The sequence below is a fragment of the Indicator indicator genome, chromosome 5 (assembly GCF_027791375.1).
Source record: "Indicator indicator isolate 239-I01 chromosome 5, UM_Iind_1.1, whole genome shotgun sequence".
Lineage (NCBI taxonomy): Eukaryota > Metazoa > Chordata > Aves > Piciformes > Indicatoridae > Indicator > Indicator indicator.
The window spans coordinates 15,552,066-15,568,217 of record NC_072014.1 but is presented as its reverse complement, the minus strand read 5'-3'; the positions used below and the strand labels follow the sequence as shown (position 1 = coordinate 15,568,217).

The 16,152-nt window shown below is 37.6% G+C and overlaps 1 protein-coding gene across 1 annotated transcript in view; it reads left to right on the top strand.

The window, feature by feature from the left end:
- Positions 1–16,152, top strand: part of PARD3B (par-3 family cell polarity regulator beta) — a 411,926-nt gene that overhangs the window by 263,192 nt on the left and 132,582 nt on the right. Inside the window, exons 17-18 of the mRNA XM_054381001.1 lie at positions 8,474–8,680; positions 9,646–9,880. Coding sequence (XP_054236976.1) covers positions 8,474–8,680; positions 9,646–9,880 — 442 coding nt within the window. The remainder of the gene's footprint in view (positions 1–8,473; positions 8,681–9,645; positions 9,881–16,152) is intronic.

Genomic DNA, 16,152 nt, shown 5'->3' with positions numbered 1-16,152 from the left:
TTGGTGAACAGGGGAAAATAAATAAATTATACAGCTGTAAGAATTTACTTTTACCACTCCTCAGTTATTCAAATATGGCAAGAGGGAGGTGTATTCTTTGGATTTTGGGGGGATTTTTTGTTTGGTTGGGGTTTTGGTTGTGTTTTTTTGCAGGGGGGGGGAAGTGGTTTTTGGTTGGTTAGTGGTTTTGTTTTCTGGAAACAGTTCTCTTCTCTGGATTGAGGCCAAGCAAAGATGTTTCACTACAGAAGACAGTTTAAGGTAAACAAACAAAAAACTAGATTAAGGACCAAATATGACTACCTCTGGGAATTCAGCTGTCAGGAATATATAGTTAAATAATGTTATCAAATTTTTAAGCATTCAAATGATCTTAAAAAATCTCACTACGAAATAAAAAAGAATCTTTGCTGAGGACTTGTACTGATAACCTACATAATTCTCTCAAACTCTGTAGGGATTTTGAGTCAGAGCTTCATGCCAGAAACCATTTCTCTTACTTAGTAGTAGATTTGACAAAACTCTGCATATTCCTATTCAAGAACTGGATTTTCACACCAACTTTGCAAAACTGCTTCAAGACAAGTATTATGAAACTCACAAACAGTGTCATTTAAAAAATATGCACGCCTTTGTGAGTGGCCTCTCTACGCATATATATAGGTTGATTACAGGTATATATGTAATGTTTTTACAGATTACCTACTGCCAATTTCAAGCAAAAATGTGCATTAGTTTCTTAAACTGGAAATTAAGCTATGCACTTGCTATTTAAATATGTACAAATAAACAGAAGTATGTTTTTGTAACTTCTTCTGGAAACCAGTCTATAAATTGAATGAAATGTAGATTAGGAGCAAAAGGTGTAAGTCCCCTACTTCTTTTGGTCTCCTTTATTTTTAAGTGCTGTAAGTAACGAAATGTCTTGCATTGCTGTGCTAATAGGACGTGCTAATCCCTGGAAATGGTGATTTTGGTTTTGTTCAGAGTTTATGAATAAAAGGTTGTTATTGGATGGCTCATTTACTCTGTGTGTGTGTGCGACAAAGTCTGAGTCCTGTGAAGCTTTTGTAAATACATGTTGCAGAATGTTCCCAGGCTGAGATATTTGCCTGTTTGCAGTTGGCTAAATTCAGAAGTGGCTCCCTGATAAGGTTAATGCCCAGTTAATTGCTCCTAGCTTTGACATGCAGTTTAATTGCTACTTGGCCAACATATGTTTGTTGCTTGCTCTGTGTAGAATTCTAGCGGATGTAGTGATGCAAACCGTGGGCTGGTGGAGGGCAAACAAAATAAATACAGTATTTTATGTTCTTTTAATTCAGGGCCAAGCAGATTTGGATGAAGTGTTTATTTAGCTTGCTGGCTCCTTCAGATGCTGTGGCATATTGATTCCTTTTATTACTAGCAGCCATTTAACCTGACCTCTCTCAGACACAGTATTTTAAAAGCCATAAATTTTAACTTTACTTATGAGCAAGGACTGGAATGCCGTGAAAGCCTTTTTATTAGCAGAGCTTCGCCTTGCTCTATGTTCATGTGTCACCCATGGCAACAATATTTAGAGCAACTTAAGTGAGAGTGGCTGTTGGGCAGTTTGGTGATGGTAGGATCAGCAATAAAGAGAGCTCGTAAATATCTCAAGCGTGCAGGATTCGGTGATCATAGTGTGGGCAGGTGTATGACAGCAATGCCATTATTAGTAAAAATATCCTTTTTCCAGGTTTGTTTTTTAAACATCTAGCTTTTTTTTCCCCATTCGTCTTAACATTCACAGATAAGGAGAAGAATGCACAAAGGAAGTGATTTATATAATTTATTTTTCAATTGCAAGTGAAATCAGTGAAATCAAAATGTATTCTTCTTGCCTTGACTTTTCTTTCCTTTTACAATAATCGTATTTCTTGTTGTTGCAATAGCCTAAATTAATCCCTGAATGACACTTAAAGCAATCTTTAGATTTCAGCTTGTAATGTAAAAATGTGTAGTCCAGGCCAAAACTTGATGCATAAAAATGACATATCACATTTTAATAAAGAACATAATTGTGAATAACCTGGTTGATATAAGAGGCTTCCTTTCTGCATTCACATGTAAAGAACTCAAAATTAGCAAAGCAAAGAGAAAGCTTAATATGAACTTTGGGCATCCTTTTAATTTGTTCCTTCAAATGTAAAAAAGTAATCTTAAAAAAAATTTCATACTTGATGGCTAAGATTTAGTAATAATCCAACATCTTATTTCAAAATAGTCTTAAGTTTTAATAAACAAGGTCGTAACCATGAATTTAGCATATGTATTGGCTTGCTTTCTTCTGTTCTGCTACTGAAGAAGTTTCCTCCTATGACCCACAAGTCAAAGGTAACATTCTAGATCTTAGCCTCATACCATTAAAAGTGACTTTGTTTAAATATTTGTTCTGGGACCTCACTTTGTGCTAAACTTTGGCCTAGGAACAAAAATGTTGGTTTAGTTTGAGAAGTGTAATTTATATCAATTAATCTAGAAAGTGTCACATTTCCCAGTCTTTTAAAGCTGAACCAAAATGTTTGACCTTATCAGAGTGTGGGTGTGGAAGCAGAAGTAAAGCAATCGCAGAGCACTGGCGATTTTTTTACCACTACTCAATTCCAGACTGATCAATTTGCAGGTTGCCTGAAATCACTGGGGAATCATATTTTCTAAAAACTAGAGGTTTTCCTGTCTGCATTGCTTTTCCTATAGCTGTTTTACTCTAGCAGGTATATCTAAAATCAATTTGGTATACATAAATATCCATGAGGAGAAAGCTCCTGCTTTATAGAAGGTCAGGTAGCTTAATTTATAGCAGATTCTCTTCAAAGGGCAGACACTTGGGTATGCACCAACTAGAGAGAATACTGGCCAGATGAAGGAGTAGGAATTCAAATGCCTAGGAAAACTTTTCACTGGACTCAGGGCTATGTGAAGTGAAAAGTTAAGCGAGATGTTAAACTTGTGTAACCAAATGAAGAAAACTAATTATTTCAACAGATAATCTCAGACGTACTTTTATGCAAAGACCAGGTTGGCTGCATTTTGTCCTACACGCAGCTCTAACCTAACAAACGCATGTGCCGTTCCTCTGACTTGGACTACTTTCTTCTTACACTCCTAATTCTTAGCTGTAATATTTTTGCACTGTGAAACTTATTAACATTTTAATGACATTTAATGCTGTACAGATGTATTGGGTTTGGCTGAGATGAAGTTAATTCTCCCCAGAGCACCTATGTTTTGCAGTGCTGTAGCTGGGTGTTGGTAGCACACCAGTGTTTTGACTACTGCGGAGCCAAGCACTAAGACTGTGCTTTCCCAGCATTTCCCCCTCACAACAATAGGCTGAGGGATGGGCAAGATCGTGGGAGGGGACAGCTAACCCAAACTGACCAAAGGGGTATTCCATGCCGTATGATGTCAGCTCAGATGTGAAAATGAAGTGGAAGAAGGAAGTGTGGGGCTTTCTTTGATTGCATCTTGCATATTGAAGCCCTGTTTCCTGGGAAGTGACCAGACATCGTCTGCTGATGGGAAGCAGGGAATAACACCTTTGTTTTCCTTTGCTTGTGTGCAACCTTTGCTTTGCCTTTTCGTCCTATTAAATTGCTTCTGTCTTGACTCATGGGCCTTTGGTTATTTTTCTTTCTCCCCTGTCCATCTAAGGAGAGTGATAGAGCAGTTTTGGTGGGCATCTGGCCCTAGCCAAGGCCAAACCACCACAATTAATTACTCTTTTTGAACTACTAACATGTAGTTCTGCAGTGTTGTTTTGGATCAGACTATAGGAAAAAAGACACAAGCCCAATGATTGCCTTATTCAAAGCCTTTCCTCTTCATCTGATTAAAGCTCAGTGAGCTACAAATTGTGAACTGCTGTTATTCATAGTTAAAACTGCAGTTTGTGCAAATATGAGCTAAAATACAGTCATTATATTTAGTAAATAGATAAATAGACTAATATATCTGTAAACCTTAGACTGTAGCTGGTTTTTTGTTTTTATTTTTAAACAGAGAACTTGTTAAATTCTCCAATTTTCCCATGCTTTGATTTATCTTTCTTAGATTTTGGGGTTTATTCTGTCAGGTACAGGGTTGTTCTATGTTCAGTATTCCTGCTCTAATTTGGAAGGCTTGGTTTGAGGCACAAAATGAGCATAGTAATACATGTTGTCTTTAATATGAGTGCAACATAGCAATGTTTTTTTACTTTTGCTTTTTATCAAGCCCTTTTCTATGCTACCTGTATAGACTAGTGTTGAAGGCTACAATATGACCTAAGTTTCATCTACAGAAATGCCCTGTTAAAGCTCTTCATTTGAAAATCACAAGCTAAATATTGTAATGACTTTCAAATTCTTCCTTCCTAACTCATTCTCTTCATTGAACTGATTGAGGGGATATTATCCTTTAAATATTATCCATTTGTGTTTATTCTAGTTTCTCAGTTTCAGTAACACCTTTCCTTCTTTTTTTCTTCATAACTGTTTTTTATCTTACTTTGTCTTTGAAAATAAAGAGTAAATTATGCTAGCTCACAGAAATGTGTTTCTTTAAATATTATCCTTTAGGCATATTTATACGGTTTCAATTTTCAAGAATAATTATCTAAAAAAATAAAAGTAATTAAAAATTATTTACCGTTTAAAGTGTCTTAAGAGTTGCATTTGGTTTAGAATAGCAGTTATCTGTGGATTCTGTTAATTCAACTTTTTCTATACATGTCTTCAGTGTGGCTTGCATTGCCCACAGCACTGTCTTTTTTTTTTTCCCTTTGATTTTCATGACTGGCGTCTTTTTTCTGGCATGTTTCCTTCTGCTGGGCTGTAGAAAAAGAAGGGAGTGTGCAGATGTGGAAATAAAAAAGGGTAGCTTGAAAATACTTGGAACTATTAGTAATAAAAGAGTAGAATACAGATTTACTTTACTAGTATGTTAAGAAAAAAAAAATCTATGGTAGCCATGTTGGCATTGAGCAGTAAATTAAGGTTCATGAGGTACCTTCTTTCAGTTAAAGGATGATCACTTACAGATACCACCTAGGAAACAGGCAACTTGATTTCAGTCAGTCATAGCCCGGTACTGTTGTTGGTGGTTGTGTTCTTTCATAAATTCACTAGAGATGCATAAAGTAATTAAACATTTGATTTAAAAAAGTGGATGCTTCAGCTGACTTTTTATCATTCTACTACAAGAGGCAGAAATCCATAAACAATAAAAAAAATTCATAAAAAGAAATATTTTACTCAGCAAACAATTAAATTCCTCATTGACAAAGCATATTTTTCTATTCAGAATCTAGGTAGGGCTAAATATGTACAGACACTATGTGCCCCTAGAAATCCTGTTAGTAACTTCTTAAAGATAAGAGGGGGTTTTGTAGTTTATTTGTTGTTTGGGGTTTTTTTTATCTGCGAGGCTTACGGCAGTCCTAAATGCCTTGTAGAAATGGAGAGGTTCTGAGAAGGACAGGGGATGGAAAATTCACTATTTGGGATCTGGTACTTGTTCATTACTGAGTCTTGTGCCATTCTCTGCAAAGCATCCAGTACTAGATGGCTGTGAAAGCAGGCGGACTGGTCTCCCTTCTTAGGGAAGCTCCTCAGCTTCTGTATCTTCAGTTGTGCACTATTATGCAACTACTGCAGCCTTACAATGAATGAAAACAGGAATAAAAGCTGAATTGCAAAAATAGGAAGTTCTCAGTGAAAGCCCTTGAATTTCACCTGGATTCAGATTCTTCTTCATAGGTGAATTTTGATGGTAACAGTGTGAAACTTCACATATTGCTAGCAAAACTGTAGATTAGATTGTACAGTCTTAGAAAGGAGTAACTAAGTGCTTAATTGTAATCTGTTACTAAATGTTCTCAGGGATTTTTTTAATAGCTGAGAACACTTTTTAAATGATAAAACACAGGAAGATGACAGATTGAATTTAATTTTCTTTGCCAGTGAGGGAGAAATATAGCCAGTACCTTAAAGGTAACACATTATTTGATGATGTAGGAATGATGTGACCATTTCTTTTGGGGACATGAGGGGAAAAAAATAGATAAAATATGTTTTCCAAGGTAGTGGTGTTCTGAATTTACTTGGTAGCCAGAGTGCTGCATTTTTTTTCTTTTTTCCTCTTTTTATTAGCAAAGTGAAAATACTACATGAAAGTCACTGTAAGTGTTCTCTTTACAACAGAAAGTTGTTGCTAGTTATTGTGAAAATTAATTCCTCAGGAGGACTTTCATGTGAGGACTAAATACAAAACGAAGACTTTGTCAATAAATCTGAGTTTCCCATGCGATTATTTAAGGCAAGTATTGGTGGGCAAAGAACTTTTTTGTGGTAACTGTTATTGAATTAGATAGTATGGATCTAAACACTGCATCACGGTGTGTGCAAACTGCAGCGAGGCTGAGCAGACAACTCTCTTTCTGGTACGTGTAATATTTGAGCATGTCACTCCAAACCTTAGGTATTGGCTTGGATTTTCTTGGGAATGGCCTTCAGATGTTAGGAGTAGTCTTCCAGTTTAAGTAATTGGCTTAGCTTTATAAAAGACAGGCTCTAACTGGCATTTGATCTGAGACGTTTTTCTTTCAGGTAATAAAACTTAGGACACTAAATTAACATGGTACGTCTTGTGCAGGCCTTTAGCAGCGACTGTGCACTGCCTGCTGCTGGAGGTGGGGCTGTGGCAACTGCTTCCTTCCAGATGCCGTAGTTGCCTTTAAACCACCCTCAGTGCAGGTGGTGCACTGGGTGCCTGCTGCCCACAGAGGTGGGAGCTGTAGCCCCTGGCATGCCTTCCCCCTGCTCTGCCCAGACAGCACTCAACTTAGGCCTGCAACTCAGCCTGACTGAGAGCACTGCTTTCCTTGGGCTGCTGCAGCTATATCTGTGTCCTATCTTCTGCTAAAGCAAGCCATGAAAGCTGTTTTTTGGCTGAAAACCAAGAAAGCTCTTTCTTTGCTGATCAGAGCAGCTTTCACTTTGCCACTTTTTACTGTGATTATGCTTTCCTTGGTCTTGTTCCTTCTCAGCCTGGGATAGACATCACAGTGCCTTTAACTAATGCACAAATTCTTAGTGATTTTAAGCACTTTTATGTTGTATGAAAGTAATTGTTCTAACTCCATTTTAGCACTTACTAATCTGGCAATAATGATAGTCTCCAGAATGGCAGCTAGTGAATGGAAGAAGAAGAATGCACTCTGTGACAGAGCAACCAGGCTTCCCTTAAACTTGTCTTCACATGCACCCCTACACCACCATCCTTTATTTTCAGCTACATTTTAGTCTGTAGGTAGGAATTGTAAACTGCTTTATGTGAACACTACTGACAAGTCTCTGTTTGCTGCCAATTCTTGGTTTTTTTTCCTTTTAAGAAGTCACTGATCACTGTTTTAGTTCAGAAATACCTGCACTCCAGGACTGCTAAAATTCTAGCGTATAGTACTAACATATCTGTCTTTTCTGTGGTCCTTGAATATCTTCAGGCATGAAAGTATAATGATGTGTATATGAAGGTCTTCTGTTCTTACATTATCCTGTTGCTTATGTTAGTATCACTTAAAAGTTTAAAATAAAAGCATTTGTGTTCTCAGACACAGAAAGTATATAGCAAGGCCAAGTCTATTCATTCCTCAGTACCTAAATGTCATATTTACTGGTCTACCATATAAAAGCTGTGTGCAGTTCTTTGTTGATGTAGCATGTATAACTTGAACTTTTTTTGTTTACCTACTCTACTGTCATCATATTAATGCTAATTAACACTAACATTGTTACAAAATGCCTTTCTAAGGCCAGATAGTCAAACATTTAAAGAAAGGAAGTGCTTTTTTATGCCTGTGAACAAGGAAAGAGGCAGAAACAGCATTTGTTAAGCTGTACTTTGCTGGAAATATTTGTTTCTTGAATAACCTACTATATATGTTGATATCATAGCACCAATTTCAGCTTGAAGAAAAAGGCTTGATAAGACTGTGAGAAAACTAATAATATCTTCTTACAGGAGAAATGTGTTTGAAAATATCAGCCATTCATACAGCCTGACGCGCTCTAAAAACCAAAACTCTAGTGTGGCTGTGTTTGGTTTTGTGAGTCTGATGATAATGTTCTCCTTGAGACTGTTAGCAGTGTCCACTTGGATATCTCTGTCAAAGGGGTAAGAAACAACCTCATCCATATCACTGGTGTAGGTTTTGAAGTGACACAGAGTGAGCCAGATATTGCCCATCACTATTGTCAGGTCTGTAAATTGTGACATTGCCTCCAAGTCTTAACAGGGATATCTACTGAACTAGCTTTAACTTGATGTTATTTGTAAAACAAATTACATAGATTGCATACTATTTCAAAGGCCCCAAGTAATAAAGTACACAATTAAGATACCTGTCTGACTACTTTTATTTTTCTGTATGATTTTAGGTATAAACCCATAACTACTTCTTTTCCAGACTCTTCTGGCAAAGATTTTGGTCCTACTCTGGGATTGAAGAAGTCCAGTTCTCTCGAGAGTCTTCAGACTGCTGTGGCTGAAGTTAGGAAAAATGAACTCCCTTTTCACAGACCCAGACCTCATGTGGTCCGTGGTCGGGGGTGTAATGAAAGTTTCCGAGCTGCCATTGACAAGTCTTATGATGGTCCTGAAGATGGAGAGGAGGGTATGTTGCTAATGACATGCTTATTGAGGGAGCCACCTCCAATTAGCACTGCTGAGAGCCAACTCAATAAAACATATAAGCAAGTACTTTAGTCAAATTGAAGCTGGACACGTTTTAAAAGTATCTTCTTCTGAATAGAGCTGTCTTTGCAGTAGCCTATCAAACCTTGACAGGGATGTGAAGTCTTTCACTGACCTCCTTCGGGGCAGGGAGGAGTTGGAGGATTTAGATTTCAGTCCTTAAATAGTTATAACTTTTTACTTCAAGAAGCAGATGAATTAATCAGGTTACGTTAAAAATTATATTCTTTGTTTTATAGAGCTGTCTACAATTCTGTCTTCTCTGAGCTGAAAATTTGTTTCCTGTTATAGGCAAGGCAAGAGTGCATTGATAGCACCCTGCTGCTCTTTCTCTCACTATGGGTTTATAGACTCTAGTCTGGCAATATGTTTCCTTTAGCATTAAACTTTGCTTGGATCCTGAGCTCCCCAGACAGAAATAACACAACTCTTCTCCAGCTAGATAGAAGAGTTTATTTCTTGTTCAGCCATTAAAATAGAAAAATTCCAATGAGTGAATGAGATAATTTTGTTACATGGGTTGGTTATGGCAGTCACCAGAATTTCTTGTTGAAGTAAGCTTTCACTTCATCCCGACATGTTAGTTTTCCCAAGCTGATAGAGGTTAAGAAGGTAGATTTCAAACAGAGTAGTATTTTACCATGTCAGGGTTTTTGTGTCAGGAATAATAACTAGAAAATAAGTCATTAAAATAACTCTCTGTTTAATTTACAATAGAAAGCTGCTTGAATTCACTAGATGTGTTTAGTCTGCTTTTTAAATTATTCAATTGAATGAGTAAGTGTGAGTCATATGAGCACTTTATAGACACTTACGCTGTGTTTTATGTGTTTGCATTTTGGTGGCCCCTAGCCATCCTCCCTGTTTCTTTTTCATTCTGTGCAGATGGTTTCTCTGATAAGAGTTCTCACTCTGGTCAAGAAGCTCAGAACATGGAATCTCCCCCTCCAGGGAACCCTGAAATAGAAGATGCTGAATCCAAAGCAAAAAAGGATAAAAAAAATAGAGAGAAAGACAAGAAAAAGGAAAAGGGCAAATCTAAAATCAAAGAGAAGAAGAGGAAGGAAGAGAATGAAGATCCAGAAAAGAAAAAGAAGAAGGGCTTTGGTGTCATGTTGAGGTATGTCATTTTAATAAGGAAAACAGCCATTCATTCTCATTATAACATAGGAAACAACTGATACTCTTTAAAAGCAGTGGAGAAATTATTTCACTTGGACTCAAAATAATGTTTATGTTATTTAAAAAGAAAGCAGTTTATACTTTTACACCAAACTTGTAGCTGAGGCAGAAGACATTTGGCAGATAAAATGTCTTTTTGTGCCTTTGAAATTCATACCCATATGTCAGAAAAGATTCAAGGTTTCAGGCTGAAAACAAGTGTGTGTGGAGGGGGAAGGCTTTGTGGGGAATATTTCTGAGTAATACATGCCCTGCTCCTACACTCAGACACTTACCTTCTCTTCCCTTGCTTATCTGCTTCCTTTATGAGGTTTGGGGAGAGCAAGGTTGCTTGTGTAACTTCAAACAGTGATAAAATCTTTGCTTCATAGCTTCAGTGTTTGCCTGCAGTGGTCAAAAGCTCACCGTCCTCCCTGCTCTTTGTTGCCATAACTACTCTGTTGCTGTCAGTGCTGCCTTTGGTACCTGTTTACATTACTGAGGGTTAAAGTATTTTCGTTTAAGTAGATCTCTGCAGTTAATATACAGTATGTGAATAAAATGTATTGATCACCTGGACGAAGTTAGACTGTATGACCATGTGGTTACTTGTGGCACTGAACACTTGATGTTAGCTTTAGGAGGCTATTGGTGTTTCTAGCATGCTGTATTCTAGACAAGCCAGATACATACAGAAGACAGAATCACTGCATAGGCAAAGATATATTTAATTAGTAATCTAATAAATTCAGCTGCAAGATCATTCACTTGCAGTGATACTCATTAGGACAGTGATTGCATTGCAACTTTCTGTTGATATGTTCTCTGGAAGTCAAATGGCTTGTGTTATATACAAACATAGAGTGGTTTAGCTGACTTTATTCCATGTATCCTCTATCATCAACAAGAATACTCAAAATTTTCCTATCAACTTTTGAACCGTATAGAGGTACTCTAAAAAATACAGAGAGATGCTTATGTACCAAATTTCCATGACTTCAGCAGTTGTTGGTCTTCATAAGATGAAGGTGAGTGGGTGTAGCAGTATGCATTCTAACGGGGCTCTTCAGGAATGCCAAGGAGGCACATATTCACACCTGTACATTGCACCTGCATTTGTGTTCATACTGGTAAAAAAAAGAAAAAGTCTTGACATGGAACAGTAGTCAAAACACTGAATAATTAAGGGAGTGACTTCAATGACTCTCTTGAGTATCTTAAGCTTTATGTCTGTTTTCATTATTTTTAACTCTTGAATAGGGCCATTGGAAGGGTAGGGGAATGGCACAGAGGTTTGACAAACCCAGAAGTATTCTGTTTTATGTCATTGGCAAATTCGATGTCTGAAGTGCAAAATCTTACGCACAGGGGTGTGATGTCTGAGCCAGAGGAAATATGGGATGACATCAGAATCCAAAACAAGGGATTTTAGTGACAAAAGAAAAATGATAATGATCCATGTGCAAAGCTGGGAACAATAGGTTACCATTCTTAGTAGTTCTCTTCTTCAGAATATATTTCACATTTTGGTTGTACATGAGCTTTATACATCTGTTCTTTTCAGAAGCTTGCTTTTTATTTAGATTGATAGTCTCCCCAGCAGAGAGTAATTGTTAGTAATGTTTATTTATCTGTATGGCAGCACAGAATGGATATTTCTATCCCACACCATTGAAAATCTCTGTGAAGCACGCAAAGATGGAAGCAACAAGTTACTATGAACAGAGTAGGAGTTATTTGTAAGAGCTAATGGTCCAGCTGGGAGTTTTCTCTGTCTTCCTCTTTGTTTCTTCCTAGAATTTATAAAATCGTTCTTGAAAATAAATTCCTTCCTGAGAAGGTAAGAATCCTAGGGAATCCTACCCATGATAAAGTGAAGGAAGGGTGATGACCTGTAAAGACTGAACAGCATCAAACGGTGTGAGTTTACAATAGGACTGGAAAACACGTGTCCTGCTTGAGATGAGCAAAACCAGGCAGGTGTTTTTTTCAGGGAGAAACTGCTGTGGATGACATAGAAAAGTAAAAATTATTTGAATGTTTAAAAAAGAAATAACAGGAAACTACTGAAGGGATGTACTGACTAAATACTGGATTCCAGAAATACTTTTCAAACCAGATTTTTGCAGTAATATGAGGAGTGAGTGTCAGGAAGGATAGGGAGGAGATAACTGCAATAAAAATGTTTGAATGTTCAAGTATTTTACAAGTATGGATGGAAAGAAACAGCCAGATTTTTTTTTTTTTTATGACATTGTGGAGATAAAAATTGGCATGTTTTACTGGTAGAACATCTGTGGAAGGAAACAGAAGCTGTAGACAACAAAGTTGTGAGCTTCTGCAGTGAGCAAGGTGACTGTTAATTCCTGGTAGTTTAAGACAAAGAAATAGAAGTATTTAGAAACAGAGATGAGCTCAGTTTTTGACATGCTGAGTTTAAACTGGAAGGGGAACATGCCATAGAAGGCATTAGAAAGACAAACACCATAAGGGAGCAGAAAGCTGGATGGAGAAGGAAATCTGTAGTGTAGCTTTTGTAAATATGACAGTAGTTCTACTGTGATCCCCCATGTGGGAGACCACCAAAATGAGGAAAAAGGACCGGAGCCCCAGACTGACAGGAGAGGCAGTCCCAAGACGAAAGAAGTTAGGAAAAATGTATTCCAGTGGTAACAGGATGTATCTGCCTGGGAGCGGGTGCCGCTGTGAGTTTTTTGAACTAGTGCACTGACTGTAGCCATGTAACAATAGATCTTACTGAGAGCTGGAACTCCACACCAGTACATTCATATCATTTGTAATTTGTGGGATGCTTTGTTCAGAGCGATTTCAGCTGTGCTTGCATATTTAGGCTGTCCAGTGTGGGTGCATCCACACAGGAAAATAGACTTGCTGAACCCATATCAAGACTGGGTTGAGATAAATAGGAAACTATCTGTGGCCAGCTCCAGGACCAGAAGGACAGTGAATGTATTTTTGAGATCTTGCCAGAAAGCTCAGTGCAAATGAAAATGCATGTGCTTTCTGACAATTGACTAGAGGTCATATAAAAAAAAAAAGCAGAATTTGAGGCTAAAGCAGCTGCTGGAAGTGTCACACTTGCCTGTGGTGGGCTTTCTGTGCAATACTTTTTGGGTCATGTGTATAGCTCTAACAGGTTTTAGCTTGCTAGTATGTCCATGAGAATTAGTGTGTTTCTGTCTTATAATCAATAACAAAGCGTTTTAAGATATTAAAGTTAAACTCAAGTATTTATCTTTAGTACAAGAAGCACTGAGCTTTAATCTTTTGCATCTGAGATTTTTGAGCATATTGGAATTGCTACTGCATTGGTTTTTTTTTTTTTTTTAATTTAACAACAGAAAATAGCAAAGCTGTTAGCAGTTGCTAACAGATTTCACTTAGTGCCTCATCTGTTGCTCAGCTGCTATTTACTTGTAGTTCCTGGTCTTTTTTTACACATATGGAAAAAAAAAGAAAAGCTTGCTTTCCTGCTAAGCTTTTCCTGGATCGAAGCTTTTTTTAGGTGGCTGTGATTCAGAGAGACCATCAAGAAATCATGTTTTATTTTTTTAAATTACTGGTTTTTAAAAAATCCTATTGTTTCACCCAATATTAACTGGAACTCTTGGCTGCAGCATTTTAATGACTGTGGCACTTAGAGCAAAGGAGGTTAATATACTGGAGACTGGAAATGCAGATGACATTGGTTATTAGTGATCAGTTGAATATCTGTAATCCAAAGTACTATTTTACTGTAGTTCAAACTGCACAGTGTTTGTTTTCCTGTTCAGCTGGTTCTGATGCATATATTTCTGGCATTAGTATGAGATGTGTGTGTGCGCTGCCCAAAGAGTAACAAAAGTTGACTCTCTTAACTGTTTGTATGTAACATTGGCTAGTGAACATTATGTTTTACTTTTTGATATTTTCTAGAACATTGGACTATCATAGCTCACTAAATAACCCATTGCTAGACAACAGATATCAAATTAAATTGGTATTGTATATCAGGAACATAGCTACATTAAATACTTTGATGTTTGGAGCTGTGACTAGATGTATGCTGTAGTCTCAGGAAAAAGCCATTGTCTAGCATCTGTGCTGAAACTCTTTTGGAAGAGATAAAACACTCAGTTCTGTGCAGATACCTAACTGTGGCAAGATTATGCAATGCCACATGAAATTCTTGATTCATTTCTTTTCTTACTTTGAGCTGACTGGTTGTTTTAGGACACTGAGCCTTGGGGAGACTTCTGGACCTCAAATGAGCTTCCCTGTACTTTCTGAAGGTATTTTGCATTCTCGTGAGAAACACTGTAGTGAAACAGCATGAGTGTTTGTGCCTTTGATGAGAATGATTAAGGGACTGGAGCATGTGCCCTGTGAGGAGAGGCTGAGAGACCTGGGGCTTTTTAGCCTGGCGAAGAAAAGCCTGAGATGGAATTTAGTAAATGTTTATAAATATCTGAGGGCTGGGGGTCAAGAGGGAGGGGACAGGCTCTTCTCAGTTGCACCCTGTGATAGGACAAGAGGCAATAGATATAAACTACGGCACAGGAGGTTCTACCTCAACATGAGGAGGAACTTCTTCACTGTGAGGGTTACAGAGCACTGAAACGGGCTCCCCAGAGAGGTGGTGGAGTTCTCCTTCTCTGAAGACTTTCAAGAGCCATCTGGATTCCTATGCAACCTGCACTAGATTCTATGGTCCTGCGCTGGCAGGGGGGTTGGACTAGGTGATCTCTGGAGGTCCCTTCCAACCCCTACTATTCTGTGATCCCGTGACTAAAGGTAGTGTGTAGAATCACTGGTTTATAACCATCAAAAGCCTTGTGAAGTGGCTCTGTAGGCTATTTGTAAGGGTTAATTAACTCATTGGTGCAAGGTGTTAGAAATTGCTAATGCTGAGTGCTAATGCAAAATGCATTATCACTTACCACTCTGAGTGCAAAACTAACCCAGGGGTTAACTGAAAAAAACCCCTCTAAGTAATTATTCCTCAGTTTGCTATGTGATGAACTCCAGTTTTTGAATTTGTGATATATATTTATTTAATTGTCATGCTTTGAAATACTATAAAAATATTCTTTTCTAACATAGGTAGGCTTGGTGTTGGTTTCTAAATTAAGTTGGAGAAAGACTGCACATTAAAATCACCAGGGGAATGTGACCTCTGCTATGCAGTGGTGCTCTGTATCCTAATCCCATAGCAGTTGTTACAGTCCTGGCATATAATAAACATAAGTCTATGGCTCTCTTGCTACCTTTTCCAGATAGTGATTGTAAAAATTCTGGGCAGCCCTTTCAGCTTTATGGGTATGAAGGTAAGTTAGCTAATGGACTGCAGCCATACCAATGGCATTTTAATAGCTAGCTCCCTCAGGCAGAGACCAGTAGGCTGAAGTCATAATTTTTTTGTGTTATAAAATTCTAAGAGCAAGTATGTAACTGGTGACTCAGAGTCACCAATTTTTTTGCCAAACTGGGGTGCAGTGGAGGAAGACCCTCTCATTCAGTTTCTTTTTTCTACACTGGATTCAGGATTAAAAAGCCAACCAACCTCCTTCATAGAAGTCAACTCTTGTAAACCTGACTTCACTAGTTCACTGGCAAATGTTTTCAAATTTAGTATAGGTGGGAAAATGTCTGCCCCTCACAAATACTGCACATCAGCCACAACTTGGCGTATTTGTATATGTATACAGGTAACTATAAACCCAGGAAGCAAGAGTATATATATGTGCATATTAGTTATATTTGCTTTTTCCTCTTCAGAAAGAGTGCACTTTCCCACATAATAGTTCATCTTAAATTATTTACTTTCCGTTTCACAATATAAGCCATGAATATTTTATTTTTGTCCTCTTAATTTGCCAATTTTCCTTTGAGCTAAGTGCCTTAGTGATTTTAATTTTTCATTCTAGTAGGCAGACAGAAATGACCCTTTTTTCATTATTACTGTTATAGGCCTTGTGCACAGAATGTCACTTTCAGCAACCATCACTGTTGAGCCTGTAATAGTATTGCAGAGTAGATGGCATAATATACAGATATTGGCTGCCATTAAGTATAGCAGGATGATAGCTTATGGAGAGATTTTTTTTTTTCCAGCTCTGCATTGCCTTGGGAAGTTGAGCATTGTAGAAGAAAAGTTAGCAATATAATGAAGAAGGAGCAAAGAATAAAGCTGTGATTTGCTACAGAGAGGCAACGTATATGGCATTTTAA